Source organism: Anomaloglossus baeobatrachus (assembly GCF_048569485.1).
Source record: "Anomaloglossus baeobatrachus isolate aAnoBae1 chromosome 7 unlocalized genomic scaffold, aAnoBae1.hap1 SUPER_7_unloc_4, whole genome shotgun sequence".
Taxonomy (NCBI): Eukaryota; Metazoa; Chordata; class Amphibia; order Anura; family Aromobatidae; genus Anomaloglossus; species Anomaloglossus baeobatrachus.
The window spans coordinates 316,656-331,258 of NW_027441818.1; the positions used below are offsets into that span (position 1 = coordinate 316,656).

The following is a 14,603-nucleotide window of genomic DNA, read 5'->3' on the forward strand; positions in this document are numbered from 1 at the left end:
TAAGCAAGGTGGTAGGGAGGGCCACTGGTAAAGAAAAGACCAAAGCAAGTACTTAGTGAAATACAAAAATAATTTTTGACAAATTGTTGGGGTTTTTTTAACCTTCACCACAACTTCAACAGAAAACATGGAAATAAAGTTATGTTGTAGATGTTCCACTTTTCACAGTCAAAAGTTCAAGGCGTTACCATAAACAATTTTTGAAAAGCTCTTTGTTACTAAATTGGTAAAGTTATTTAGCATGAAAATCAACAAGTTTGAAGTTGTTTTGCTCTTTCTATCGGCTTGTGTTCTCCTGACGTCAGAACATTTGTCTTTCATTGCTTATAGCTCATTGCCAAGGAGACAGGCCGACCAAAAGTGGCTGAAAATATGTAGAAGCTACTTTCAAGGCTGGTATCTGATGCCAATCTCCAGCCCGGTAATTTCAATAGAGTAGTTTAACAGTACTGCTCACCGCCCCATCCTTTTCAGTTCCTGACCGAGAGCTTTTATCAGTCCTGCAAAATCAAAAGCCCCTGGTCCTTACACATTGACTGCTTCAGCAATTCTTTGCCTACTTCATCCAAAAAATGTTAAGCCATGCACTTCTACAAAGGCACAGTTATCTTTATATGTAATTGTAACGATAATGCAATTTTTAAAATAAGTGCTCTGACAATCACAGATCACAATCTTAGAAGGACAATGCTGTTGAACTAAAATTGCAACTCAAGGAGACTGGAGGGGCATTTACACTGCAAGAGAATTATGAATGAGTGTTGTTAAAAGCGCTTGTTTCACAATTATTTTGTCTTGTAAACAGGTTGCCTATTGAGCTAAATGTAGAACAAAAGATCATTATTCTCGGCAGTGCGTCGTTCTGTGTAAACAGGTCTCAGTTTGCTGAGAACAATGGTAGTATAGATCTCTGTGCGCAACCTTTACTTCTATCAGTCTAAACAAATTGTCTCTCCAGTAAAGGAGACAAACTCTAGCACAGCGCCACCTATTGGAAGTAGCGATCCTAAAAGTCACAAGTGGATTTTCAACAATCCTTTGCAATATGACTCAGGATATATAAGCCAGATCAGAATCCCAATTTGCAGACACGGTGTTTTGGGGTGCTTGCCCCTCGTCAGTGCAAAGTATGGGGGTGTCTGATCTGGCTCATGAGAAAGCTATGTGGGGACCACGGGGGAACACTATTCTCCTTAAGGAGACTTTGCAAGCCAGTCTGGCTGCCAGGTAAGGGGACTTATAGCTGCAATGCCCCTCTGGGAAATATTCAAATTGTCTCTCCAGTAAAGGAGACAAACTCTAGCACAGCGCCACCTATTGGAAGTAGCGATCCTAAAAGTCACAAGTGGATTTTCAACAATCCTTTGCAATATGACTCAGGATATATAAGCCAGATCAGAATCCCAATTTGCAGACACGGTGTTTCGGGGTGCTTGCCCCTCGTCAGTGCAAAGTATGGGGGTGTCTGATCTGGCTCATGAGAAAGCTATGTGGGGACCACGGGGGAACACTATTCTCCTTAAGGAGACTTTGCAAGCCAGTCTGGCTGCCAGGTAAGGGGACTTATAGCTGCAATGCCCCTCTGGGAAATATTCAAATTGTCTCTCCAGTAAAGGAGACAAACTCTAGCACAGCGCCACCTATTGGAAGTAGCGATCCTAAAAGTCACAAGTGGATTTTCAACAATCCTTTGCAATATGACTCAGGATATATAAGCCAGATCAGAATCCCAATTTGCAGACACGGTGTTTCGGGGTGCTTGCCCCTCGTCAGTGCAAAGTATGGGGGTGTCTGATCTGGCTCATGAGAAAGCTATGTGGGGACCACGGGGGAACACTATTCTCCTTAAGGAGACTTTGCAAGCCAGTCTGGCTGCCAGGTAAGGGGACTTATAGCTGCAATGCCCCTCTGGGAAATATTCAAATTGTCTCTCCAGTAAAGGAGAGACAATTTGAATATTTCCCAGAGGGGCATTGCAGCTATAAGTCCCCTTACCTGGCAGCCAGACTGGCTTGCAAAGTCTCCTTAAGGAGAATAGTGTTCCCCCGTGGTCCCCACATAGCTTTCTCATGAGCCAGATCAGACACCCCCATACTTTGCACTGACGAGGGGCAAGCACCCCGAAACACCGTGTCTGCAAATTGGGATTCTGATCTGGCTTATATATCCTGAGTCATATTGCAAAGGATTGTTGAAAATCCACTTGTGACTTTTAGGATCGCTACTTCCAATAGGTGGCGCTGTGCTAGAGTTTGTCTCCTTTACTGGAGAGACAATTTGAATATTTCCCAGAGGGGCATTGCAGCTATAAGTCCCCTTACCTGGCAGCCAGACTGGCTTGCAAAGTCTCCTTAAGGAGAATAGTGTTCCCCCGTGGTCCCCACATAGCTTTCTCATGAGCCAGATCAGACACCCCCATACTTTGCACTGACGAGGGGCAAGCACCCCGAAACACCGTGTCTGCAAATTGGGATTCTGATCTGGCTTATATATCCTGAGTCATATTGCAAAGGATTGTTGAAAATCCACTTGTGACTTTTAGGATCGCTACTTCCAATAGGTGGCGCTGTGCTAGAGTTTGTCTCCTTTACTGGAGAGACAATTTGAATATTTCCCAGAGGGGCATTGCAGCTATAAGTCCCCTTACCTGGCAGCCAGACTGGCTTGCAAAGTCTCCTTAAGGAGAATAGTGTTCCCCCGTGGTCCCCACATAGCTTTCTCATGAGCCAGATCAGACACCCCCATACTTTGCACTGACGAGGGGCAAGCACCCCGAAACACCGTGTCTGCAAATTGGGATTCTGATCTGGCTTATATATCCTGAGTCATATTGCAAAGGATTGTTGAAAATCCACTTGTGACTTTTAGGATCGCTACTTCCAATAGGTGGCGCTGTGCTAGAGTTTGTCTCCTTTACTGGAGAGACAATTTGAATATTTCCCAGAGGGGCATTGCAGCTATAAGTCCCCTTACCTGGCAGCCAGACTGGCTTGCAAAGTCTCCTTAAGGAGAATAGTGTTCCCCCATCAGTCTAAACAGGCATTCACACTACAACCGATCAGTGAAAGTTTATCAATCTGCAGTCATTTAGTGCCGCCAGTGGGTCTGTGTAAACAGACTCTATATTTACTATTCTCCTTGTAAAAGGTCGTCCTTCAAGGCAGAGGGTTGTTCTTTTTTAGTGCTTTTAGGTGGACTTTATTAACCTGCAGCTTGTCCTGACTCTTTCAGAAGGCATCCGATATTGTAGTTTTTGATAGTAATGCTGGGTGCTGGTTTTCCAAACTCTTCTACTGCCAACCTTCCTGTAGTACATTTTTTTGTCTGGGAAGTCAAAAAAAAGTGCCATATTCGCTGTGATCAGGGTTCTGTCATGTCCCCCTGTAAAGGTGAGTGACCAGTAGTGGTCCATTGTGAACCCAGGTGTTTCATAACCCTGACATGTCTATATCAAAGTTGGATATCACATGAGGCGCTTTACATGAGTACAGCCACTTGTCGTCTTTTTAAACACTGATCAGAAACTCAAGGAATAGTATTTGTTTCCTCACTCCTTCTCTACTGTCCTTCTGGTCAGTACAGCCAGACAAATTAAACAAAGTTGACAGCTTCTCATTTTTATGCTTTGTAGAAATGTAAGGGCAGAGCATATTGGGCTGTATTTGTAGCATCTGCACCAATTCTGCTATACCAAAACACAAGCATAACCCATCACTTCCCATCCATATCTATTTTTTTTTTACTTGGTGTAAAAGTTGCTATTCTCCTAAATCTGTCCTTTTTTTGTTCCTTTGCCTGTCCAGATATAGCACTCTCTTCCCTATGAATAAATCTGATATTTGTAACCAGGTGGGTGTGTGCCCTCAAGACTCCCATAGAGAAGAGTTAACTTGAGCGCCACACCTACTTAGATAATAAGAATAGATTTATATATTGGGAAGGGTCTAAATATCAGGAATGGAGAAACGTAGGAGCAAAAGAAAAACAGATTTAGAACAACATCGATATATTTACAGCAGATAAAAAAAATTACATTATGGCAAGTCACATGTCTAAGTAAAAATGTTTGACACTAAATTCAGTATTATTAATGAGCGCTGCTCAAGGAAGAGATCTGTTAAAAATGTGATATTCAGAAGTCATATGGTTTTGTTAAAAAAAAAAAGACTCCAACTTTATACTGAACCTATTCCACCTCCTTATGACTATGCTTGTTTCTCAAATATATCCTGCCCAATAAGTTTAAAAGTTCTTTTTGCTTTGTCACCAAACTTTTCCCTGCTATACTACAAGTTGAGAGCCGGTACAGAAATCCATTTACTTATGAACATTCCTTACGTAGAAGTCAACCGGTTAATGTTTGACACACGTAAAAATAAAAACAATGGAAAATGATTGTTCCCCTTTTTTTCCTTTTAGGCTTTTAAGCTCCTGCCGAGAGCATTTTAAAGCAGCTAGTCTTTAGCAGCCATGGATTGACGCTGAATGCAGTCATCCGTCGAGTGCACACATCGGCTCATGCTACTGGCCTTTCATTCCTGATGAAAAGAAGTAGTAAATAATGTGTCAGTAGGCCTTCCAAGTGGGACTTTTACCGCTTTGTTCCCTTTATTCACTGGGAACATGAAAGCTTTTAAAGAGCATTTTCTGAAAGAATGCTTCAGAGCTTGGGTAGAAAATTGATACTTCACTGCCAAATGTATTGCCTATTTAGTGTCTGACCAGTTTCATCTTGTGATCAGGCAATGACAACTTCATTATACTGCAATATAATGGTTTCAACAACACAAGCTACTTGTGTATCTGATGGTGCGCAGTTTACAAGTGCTGTATCCTGAATTTTAGCGGATTGAAAACTTGCTACTAAGGTACTTTTGAAAATATGTTGACTGCTGACTAATGGTGTAGTTTTTTGTCAGAACTTCTAGAATGTCAAAATTATTATTTTTTTATACTTTTTAAAGGGAATGTGGCAGCAGGTTTTTGCCATGCAATATGAGAGCAGCTGGATGTAGAGGCTGAAACCCCGATTACAGCAATGTCTTTATTGGGCTGTGTGCTGCTATTTCAAAAAAATCAGTGGTTTATCAGCAGGAGGTTGACTACAGGATTAGGTGTCTTGTTCGTCCTAGTCTACCTCTCTGAGTAAGGGGTGCTTCACACATAGCGAGATCGCTACCGAAATCGCTGCTACGGCACGGTTTTGGTGACGCAACAGTGACCTCATTAGCGATCTCGCTGTGTGTGACACTGAGCAGCGATCTGGCCCCTGCTGCGAGATCGCTGCTCGTTACACACAGCCCTGGTTCGTTTTCTTCAAAGGCGCTCTCCCGCTGTGACACACAGATCGCTGTGTGTGACAGCGAGAGAGCGACGAAATGAAGCGAGCAGAGAGCAGGAGCCGGCATCTGGCAGCTGTGGTAAGCTGTAACCAGGGTAAACATCGGGTAACCAAGGTGGTTACCCGATATTTACCTTAGTTACCAGCCTCCGCAGCTCTCACGCTGCCTGTGCTGCCGGCTCCGGCTCTCTGCACATGTAGCTGCAGTACACATCGGGTTAATTAACCCGATGTGTACTGTAGCTAGGAGAGCAAGGAGCCAGCGCTAAGCAGTGTGCGCGGCTCCCTGCTCTCTGCACATGTAGCTGCAGTACACATCAGGTAATTAACCCGATGTGTACTGTAGCTAGGAGAGCAAGGAGCCAGCGCTAAGCAGTGTGCGCGGCTCCCTGCTCTCTGCACATGTAGCTGCAGTACACATCGGGTTAATTAACCCGATGTGTACTGTAGCTAGGAGAGCAAGGAGCCAGCGCTAAGCAGTGTGCGCGGCTCCTTGCTCTCGCGGTTATGATCGCTGCTTCGGCTGCTGTGTTTGCCAGCTAAGCAGCGATCATAACAGCGACTTACAAGGTCGCTGTTACGTCACAGAAAATGGTGACGTAACAGCGACCTCGTTGTCGCTGTCGCTTAGTGTGAACCAGCCCTAAGCCATCATCACTACCACCACCGATTAGCATTCTATCGATTAGCATTCTATGTCAATGTGCAATGTACACAGAAAGCTGTCAATCATTGGTGTGGGAGGGGTTATACAGTGCTCATGATTCTGAGCACTGCTAGATCTACAGCAGAAATAAGTTACATTGTATTAAAAGGACAACATGCAGACAAGCAAGTGAGATCTTTGGAATCAGAGTCTCATCCTCTAGATCGGCCCTGAACAACATACGGTCCACGAAGGATGCTGTACGGCTTGGGGAGCACTGGGAGACTCCTACCTCCATATAATCAGCTGTATTTGTGTCTTTCAGATACAGCTAAACACATTGGAGCCAAGAATGGGGTAGAGCAGAGTAGCGATTGTCAGCCCCCGCCCCCGCCCAGATGTGTAGCAGCGTGAGGAGGGCATCACACCATGCTGTGACCTCATGACACTGTTGCTGTGAGCACAGAGGAGGCAAGGATGTGTCAGAAAAAGTTAGCACTCTAGGAGGAGCTAAATATTAAACATTCTATTGTAGGAGAAGGAGGAGTGTTGCTGTTACTATGAGACCACATTATGGCACAATGGGGGAGAGGATTGTGATGTAGACACAGTATGCTGAGGGTCAGGGTGTGTTGGAGGGTGTAACATTATGGAGAGGAGATGTGTGTGGGGGGGATTACAGAGGATCTGTGTGTGCGGAATATGATGAAGAGGAGCTGTGTGTGTGGGGAAATACGAAAAGGAGCTGTGTGGGGGATATATGGAGAAGAGCTGTTTGGGGCATATATGGAGAGGATCTGTGTGTGTAGGTAGGGATATGGAGAGGAGCTGTGTGTGGTAGGAAAATATTGAGAGAAGCTGTGTGGGGGGGGGAATATATGGAGTGGAGCTATGTCTAGGTTGAAATTATGGAGAGGAGCTGTGTGGGGGGGAAATTAACGTAATCTGTCACTAGCTTTCACGATACAAAATTCAGATGTTATTGAATAGATTTTTCAGACTAGGGGCTGATATACGTACTTTAATGCCATAATGACCTGTGCTGGTAATTGTCAACACTGGTCATGTATGGAGTGGAACCCACACCATACCGAATAGATGCCAGATGTTACGAAACTAGTGTCCATCGTTTCTGTTTAACCACTAAAAGGAAATTAGTCAGCATGACTTCAACCTCCCCAAACTATTTATACGCTCATGTACATTTGCATGGCTGGTCTGATCCTTTGAATTGATGTGCAATCAGCTCTTCCAGTCTGCCTTATTGAGGAGCTGCCACTGCTGACATTATGCTAATTGACAGCTGGCTCTCTACAGTGAGGTAGCGGGGAGCCGGTTATCGATCAGCATGACACTGTCAGAGATGTCCCATCAACCAAGCAAAGCAGAAAAGAAGCTGCTGCTCTGTGGACATGACGTCACTCGAAACAGCAGAATAGCCAGCAGGAGCAGTCTGTGACCGCTCTGAGCTGGAAAAGATAAACTGATTTAAATCAGTCACTACCTGTTGAATAATTTTAATAGTGAACTGCTTATTTTAATCACTAAGTTAAGTTATCTCTCCTGGGTCCTCTACATCAGAGATGAGCGGTTCAGTCGAGGCGCGGTTCGCCAGGAGCAAACGAGCTTAGCTCCACAGGTTCGAGCTTGACCCAAACCCCGGATCAAGTCACTGATTGGCAATTTGAGTCTCTGCCCACATATAGCCAGCCATAAACAGATCACTTCCAGGGGAGGGTGGGCAAGCTTTTTAAAATGTTTTTGTTTTTTTCTGCACACTACATGTGCTCACGCTGTTGTTACCCCCACTGTGCGCCGTTCAAACACTGCAAGCGTCTCACACAGGGCTGAGCACTAAGAATACCTGAGCACAGCTTTGTTCGTGCAAGTTTTATTCGCTCGTAAAGCCTCCAAACGCCGAACTTTGATTTTTTAATTTGGTGTTCAGTTTGAAAACCAAACCTCAGGTTCACTCATCTCTACTCTTCATTCCTGGGAGCCTAACATCCAGATGCTAGCCAAAGCTTAGGTGGCGTTATGTGGTTGGATGTACACCATCTTGGCCCAAACCAGCATCAGGATATCATGTACAAGTACAGTAGTGTTTAAAGTCGAAGAGGAGAATGGCAGCAGAAAAGTATCCGGAAATGAGGAGAGGTGAGAATTTATCAGAACGTTATCTGGAGTGTAAGTTTTGGATCTGGGGTGTAATATTAGGTATAGTATGTAGTTTGAATATTAGTTTCTGAGAACAAATTATGGGAACATTCAGAAGAAAAATAAGATATTCTGGCAAACCTCAATGATGAAGTGTGTCTAGGAAAAAAAAATGTCGAATGTTGTCAACTAGACCTCCTTAGTGTTAGGCAGAGTCTGCTCTACTATATTCCTGTCCTGTATGGTTCTATCATTAGGTTTATGCTGTTCAGACCATGGGCTCCATGGAATTACCACACCTCTTATAACAAGCTAGAAGTCACTGTATATAGATTATTTTTTATTTTTTTTTATGGAGTGCTAATAATTATAGTCACAGACATTTCTGCCATAAGAGACTCCCTGTTGTGATCACCATTTCGCTCCTTTTGTTCTAGAAGAACCCAAAATCTAGTCCTCTGTATGTCATATTATACATGGTTTTTTTTTTTCTTTCCTTACAGGAAGAATATCGTAGTAAAGTGGAAGATTACATCAAGCGTTATGCCAGATGATGCCAACTTTGAATTTTTGATTGCCTTGTTGAGAGAAGTGGCCTCCTTCTGTAGGGTCTCCAGAGCCATATGGGGGGAGGAATCTGGAAACCGTTTGACGGGTTTTGTGCCCTCTCCCTGCCAGACTGATACAAAAGTTTACCTCCAGCCCCTACAATTTAATGCCATCTCAGCATCCAGCCAGCAGGAGCCTCAAAACTACTTCTCCCACTTCTATAACTTTTGATGTGTGAATTATTATTTTTTTTTTGTTTGGAGTGGGGCAATTATTTTATTATATTTTTTTCTATATTTCAGAATATCTCTAACAATATATGCAATGATGTATGGAATCTTACCAGAGGTGTGTTGATTTATATTAGGCAGTTGCTCAACAGAAAATGTGATTGATGGTCCTAAGTTAACCATGTGTTTTTCAAGACTTGAAGTGAACTTTAGGCGATTTACTGATTTGTAGACCTTGCATGGGTCTATAACTATTGTGTGTAACGATGACTGCATCAGTAGACCTAACATGGGTCTATAACTATTGTGTGCAACGATGACTGCATCAGTAGACCTTGCATGGGTCTATAACTGTTGTGTGTAACGATGACTGCATCGGTAGACTTTACATGGGTCTATAACTATTGTGTGACACGATGACTGCATCGGTAGACCTAACATGGGTCTATAACCATTATGTGACACGATGACTGCATCTGTAGACCTTACAGGGGACTATAACTATTGTGTTACACGTTATGTCTGATGCATTTTCGAGTCGCAATGGTTAACTTTATGACTATATTTCATCCTAAGTTATAAATTGTTAATCTTATTGATATGCAGTACTACAAAAAAAATGTGTAAACTCGGTGAATATACTTCTAGTTCTTGTCTAGCAATTATAAGGTTTACATCAGTTAATGGAGTTAAAGACCACATATGATGAGGCTGGCGCTAAACACCAAATCCATGTCGCAGGCCTCACTAGTAGGTAGGCTTCTGTGGCATCATCCTAAAATATGTTGTTTTTAAGCAATGTTTTTATCTGTGTGCTAGCGGAAATACGGAATGCAGGTTCTCTGGCAATGGAAGAGTTACTAGTGCACAGGGATTCATAGAACATTGGTGATGAATACTTTTTACTGTGATAATGCAACTTTAAATTATTATCTTGTCTAAAAGAGCTTAAAAAAAACTCTGTATCCACACCCTGAAAATGTATACAGGGTTATATAAATACACGGATATGCACTTTCTTTGCTCTAACATGGCTGTGTTGTAGTGTTTTGCTTTCTTTCCTTCTTTCTTTTTTTTTTTTTAATAGAATTACACATTTGTGTAACCTTGCCATCATTGTTCCTCAATATAAATGCCATTGTAAAGTTTTATAAGGTATTATTTTTAGGGATCAATTTTAGGGACTCTGTATTGTTGTTACCACCAAAGAAACTTTTATGTAAAATTTGCCAAAGTTTTGATCAACAAATAGCAGCACAATTACTTTTTTATGGCGAAAACGTCTTGCAGCGCCTGCCTATGTAGCTATAATAGCTCGTTTTGCAGTGTAGGAACAGCATTAGCACACAAGCACAAGGTATTATACTTCTCAAGGGATGCAATTTTCGGCAATAAAGTTTACACAATTTAATTTGTAAAAAAAAAACACTTAAAATATTTGAGGCAGGATTAAAATGTGGAATAAGATCACAGAGCAAATAGAAATAGTGTCACGAGGGGTAATGTAGTAACTGGGAATAGGGGCTCCTAAACTGGCCCTCAGGCTAGGGGTCCCTAACTGTCCTTTATTCCAGAGGCACTTTTGAAGGTGAAGAGGTCTGGACCGCCAACATAGCCCTGACACGTGATCAGTCCTAGATCTAATACCCCCTCACCCCCAAACCAGGAGAGGGCCCGGACTGGAGTGGTAAATCCCACACAGAAAGACACTGAGGGAAACCCAAATTCAAACTCACAACAATCACTCACAGAGATATAGACAAAACGTGCTCAGGAGGAAATAAATAATCAAACAACAAGAGTATTTTCACAACACACCAGATTACATACAGCAGTACACAAGAAGCTGGATAACTATGCACATAGACCGGAATCGCAAAAGCTATGATAAGCATGGAGGAGAAGATTCCACCATCTTTTAAAGGGCGGAGATGGCTGAGATAGGTCTCCAGAAACCCATGATCCTAGCAGCAATCCACAGGTCAGCAGAACATTACTCCAGCACCAGGTGGCGTGCCAGACAATAGAGTGTGAACAGGTTCAGAAGGCGCCATGACACCTGGTGAGTGAGAGCTGAACACTGAGTGACAAATAGAGGACTATAGGCAATCCGAAAGAGAATCTGTCACCAGGTTAATTTTTTTTACGTCATCTGATAGCATGAGTCCTAATGTAGTATCTAATGTAGGGGCAGAGACCCTGATTTCAGTGATGGACTGGGCTGCTTGCTGCAGTTTTCATAAAATCAGTGTTTTCTCTGTTGCAGATCTTCCAGTTCTCTGAATGCTGAGCTCTGTATAATCCCACCCACACCACTGATTGCCAGCTGTGTACACTATGTAGAAAGAAAACCAATCAGTGGGGTGGGCGGGTAATAAAGAGCACATGGATATGCTTGACAACTTGGCAGCATGTTTACTAGCCATCTAGTGATAATCTCCTGCTGATAAAACAGTGATTATGTGTGTCCAGTTTATTAGCATGAGATAACTGCACAATCCCTGCTGATCGTGCATTCCTCTCAGCAATTATTCAGCATTGGAATGTCAACCTCATTGACACTGTAGAAGTCAGCGGCTCTGAAAGGTGCCAAAAAAAACTACTTTTATTATTCTAGATTTTATGATGAACCAACAAGAAAGAGACCGTAAGATATGACTAATAACAATCAATAAAAAACATTCAGAGAGCTTTTATTAACATATAAGAAAAAAAAGACAGGTTAGGCTACTTTCACACATCAGTTTTCTGTATTCAGGTACAGTCCTTTTTTTTTTCCGTATCCAACGTTTCCGGTTTTTTCGTGCAAACCGGACCCACTGGATCCGATTTTCTCCGGATCCGTCCAACCGGATCCGATTAAAAACGGATCCGGTGGGTCCGTTTTGCATCCGTTTGGTCCGTTTTTTTACGGATCCGGTTTTTAAACACTAAACAAACAACGCGTTCCGTATTCTGATTGGATAATGGGAAAATACGGTATATATACAGTAGTTTGAAGCATATATGACAGAATGAAGACAGAGACAAGCAGAAACCATGGATGTTATTCTTGAAAAGATCACAAAGATCACTGCAGATTTTACATTTGAGGCAAATCGCTTGGGTATCCTCGTCAGAGAAAAGGAGCGACAGCGACTGAGGCGTCAGCGACATCGACGCTTTTGGATCCATCCCCTGACTGCCCAGAGACTGACACGTGGGGTGTTTTCAACCCTATACCTGGAGCTCCGTGGAAACCATGAAAAATTCACAAGCTATGTCCGTATGGCAGTGATTAATTTTGACTTCCTCCTTGGCCTTGTTGCGGACAACATACGTAAAACGGACACCTACAGCCGGTTCTCTATAACACCCGAGGAGCGTTTGCTGGTTACGCTTAGGTAAGTTGTTTTTTTTAATTGTATCCTCCTGTTAAATTGACTTTTAACTGTAATGTGTTTGCTATTATTTTTTTTTAATTATTGTCTTTCCTTTACAGATTCCTTGCAACTGGAGAGTCACTTTCGTCCCTTCACTACCAGTTTCGACTAGGAATTTCCACCATCTCGGGAATCATTAGAGACACTTGCCGAGCCTTGTGGGATTGTCTACAGGAGGATTTCATCCCCCAGCCCACCAGGGACAGATGGCTTGCAATTGCCGAACAATACTACAAGATTTGTCAGTTTCCAAATTGCCTTGGCTCAGTGGACGGCAAACATATAAGAATTGTGAAACCTGCAGCTTCGGGGTCTGAATACTACAATTATAAAAAGTATTTCTCAATTGTCCTAATGGCAATAACGGATGCGGACTACAAATTTATCTCAGTGGACATTGGCGCATATGGGAGATCAAATGACTCGCAGGTCTTTAAAATGTCCCCAATGGGGCGGCGAATCTATGGGAATACTTTTGATTTCCCTCCTGCAAGACCTCTTCCTGGCACATGTGAGCCCCCAATGCCCTTTGTTTTTGTGGCCGACGAAGCCTTTCAACTCTCCCAACATCTATTAAAGCCATATGCAAGCCGTGGATTGACGCAAACACAAAAAATATATAATTACCGATTATCCAGAGCCAGAAGAATGGTGGAATGCTCCTTTGGGATACTAAGCAGCAAATGGCGAGTGTTGTTAACAGCGATTAATTTAAACATTGAAACTGTTGATGAAATAGTGAAAGCATGTGTGGTACTGCACAATTTTGTTTTAACAAAGGAACCTTTGTCCTTGGATGACCAGAGTTTGGAATCCACCTCTTTGACTGACTACACCAGTCCTGGATTTAGGAGTAGTGTTGCCTGTTCAACAATCCGTGACAAATATGCTGACTATTTTGTGTCCCCAGAAGGTAGAGTAGACTGGCAAGATCAAATGGTATAAGATTTATGTTTAGTTTTATAAGAAATAAAAATAGTTAAAAATAAATAAAAAAATATCTTGTTAACCTTGGTAATTTTAATCTTTGAATATCTTTAACAATTTGTAATTTTTACACCGTCAAATTATAACATGTTATGTTTTTGTATTACCTTATTATTAACTGAACTTGCAAAATAATATTCCCCCCCAAAAAAAACAAGAACAAATAAATACATTTCAACTAAAATGTTTTATTTTTTATTACATACATAAATAAATTATAAATTAGTATATCTTGGGCTTGGGGTGGAGATAGTACTGGAGGGGCTGTCAGATGGGAACACATGCACAGTGGGAGTATGGAGGGTGGAAAGTGGTGTTGGTGGTGGTGGTGGGGAAGTAACAGAAGGTGAAGGTGTGGTTGAGAAACCAAGAGGGAAAACAGGAGATGGGATGGGATGTGTTAAGGATTGTGGGGTTGAGTGGAGTGATTGGGAGACAGAAGAGGTGGCGGGTGAATTAGAGGCTTGTGTTGGGGTCATGATGGGTGTGGAAGGCGAGAGGTGGTAGTGGGTAGGAAGTGTAGGGGCAGATGTGGTTGGGAGCTGGTACTGGGCAGCAGGCTGGTACTGGGCAGCAGGCTGGTACTGGGCAGCAGGGGGAGTAGGGACAATGGCTGGAGGGGGGGCAGGTGCTGGACGAGGGGTGGGTGGAGGTGGTTGGGAGGAAACCTGCGCCAGAGCCTGCTGTGTGGCTTGCATTACATGCATCTGCTGGTCAGGAGATAGCTTTTCCATGCGCTCGAGTACGGCTTGAAAAAAACAATGATTGGGTGATTTACTTGCATCTAAATGCAGCCTGTCCAGACGCGTGCACAATTCGTGTGTATTTTTATCCATAGAGGCCTTCATGAAGCTAAAACCAGAACTAGATTGTTCTGCTAATAATTTAATGGCGTTCTGGAAGGCTGCATTTAGATGCAAGAACTCGGGCGCATAGCTCTTTTCCTGACCCCTCTGACGCTGACGCCCAGAACCCAAAGGTGTTCTACTGAGGGCAGCAGTGTCAGAGGGGTGGGGTAGGGGAAAAGCTATCTCGTCACCAGCAGCTTCAGGTAATGAAGTCTCACCGGAAGCTCCAGCGCAGGTGGATGGGACAGATGTAGATGAAAGGGAAGGTTCAGATGGGTGGGGTCTGTGCCTGTGTTCCCCAGTGGCGGACTGTTCAGGGATCGCTCCTGACGGGTTCGATGCAGGCTCCCGAGTGCTGCAGACAGTGCTGTTAAAAAGAGGAAAAACAAAACAATAATTAATTTAATTGCTATACATTGGCAC

At 43.0% G+C, this 14,603-nt stretch overlaps 1 protein-coding gene across 1 annotated transcript in view; it reads left to right on the forward strand.

Moving 5' to 3' along the window:
• The window catches only part of LOC142259433 (NEDD8-conjugating enzyme UBE2F), a 314,423-nt gene extending 304,466 nt beyond the window's left edge, over positions 1 to 9,957 (forward strand). The window contains exon 9 of the mRNA XM_075331845.1: positions 8,648 to 9,957. Within this exon, the coding sequence (XP_075187960.1) occupies positions 8,648 to 8,698 (51 nt within the window). The 3' untranslated portion in view covers positions 8,699 to 9,957. The remainder of the gene's footprint in view (positions 1 to 8,647) is intronic.
• Positions 9,958 to 14,603: the final 4,646 nt, after the last annotated feature.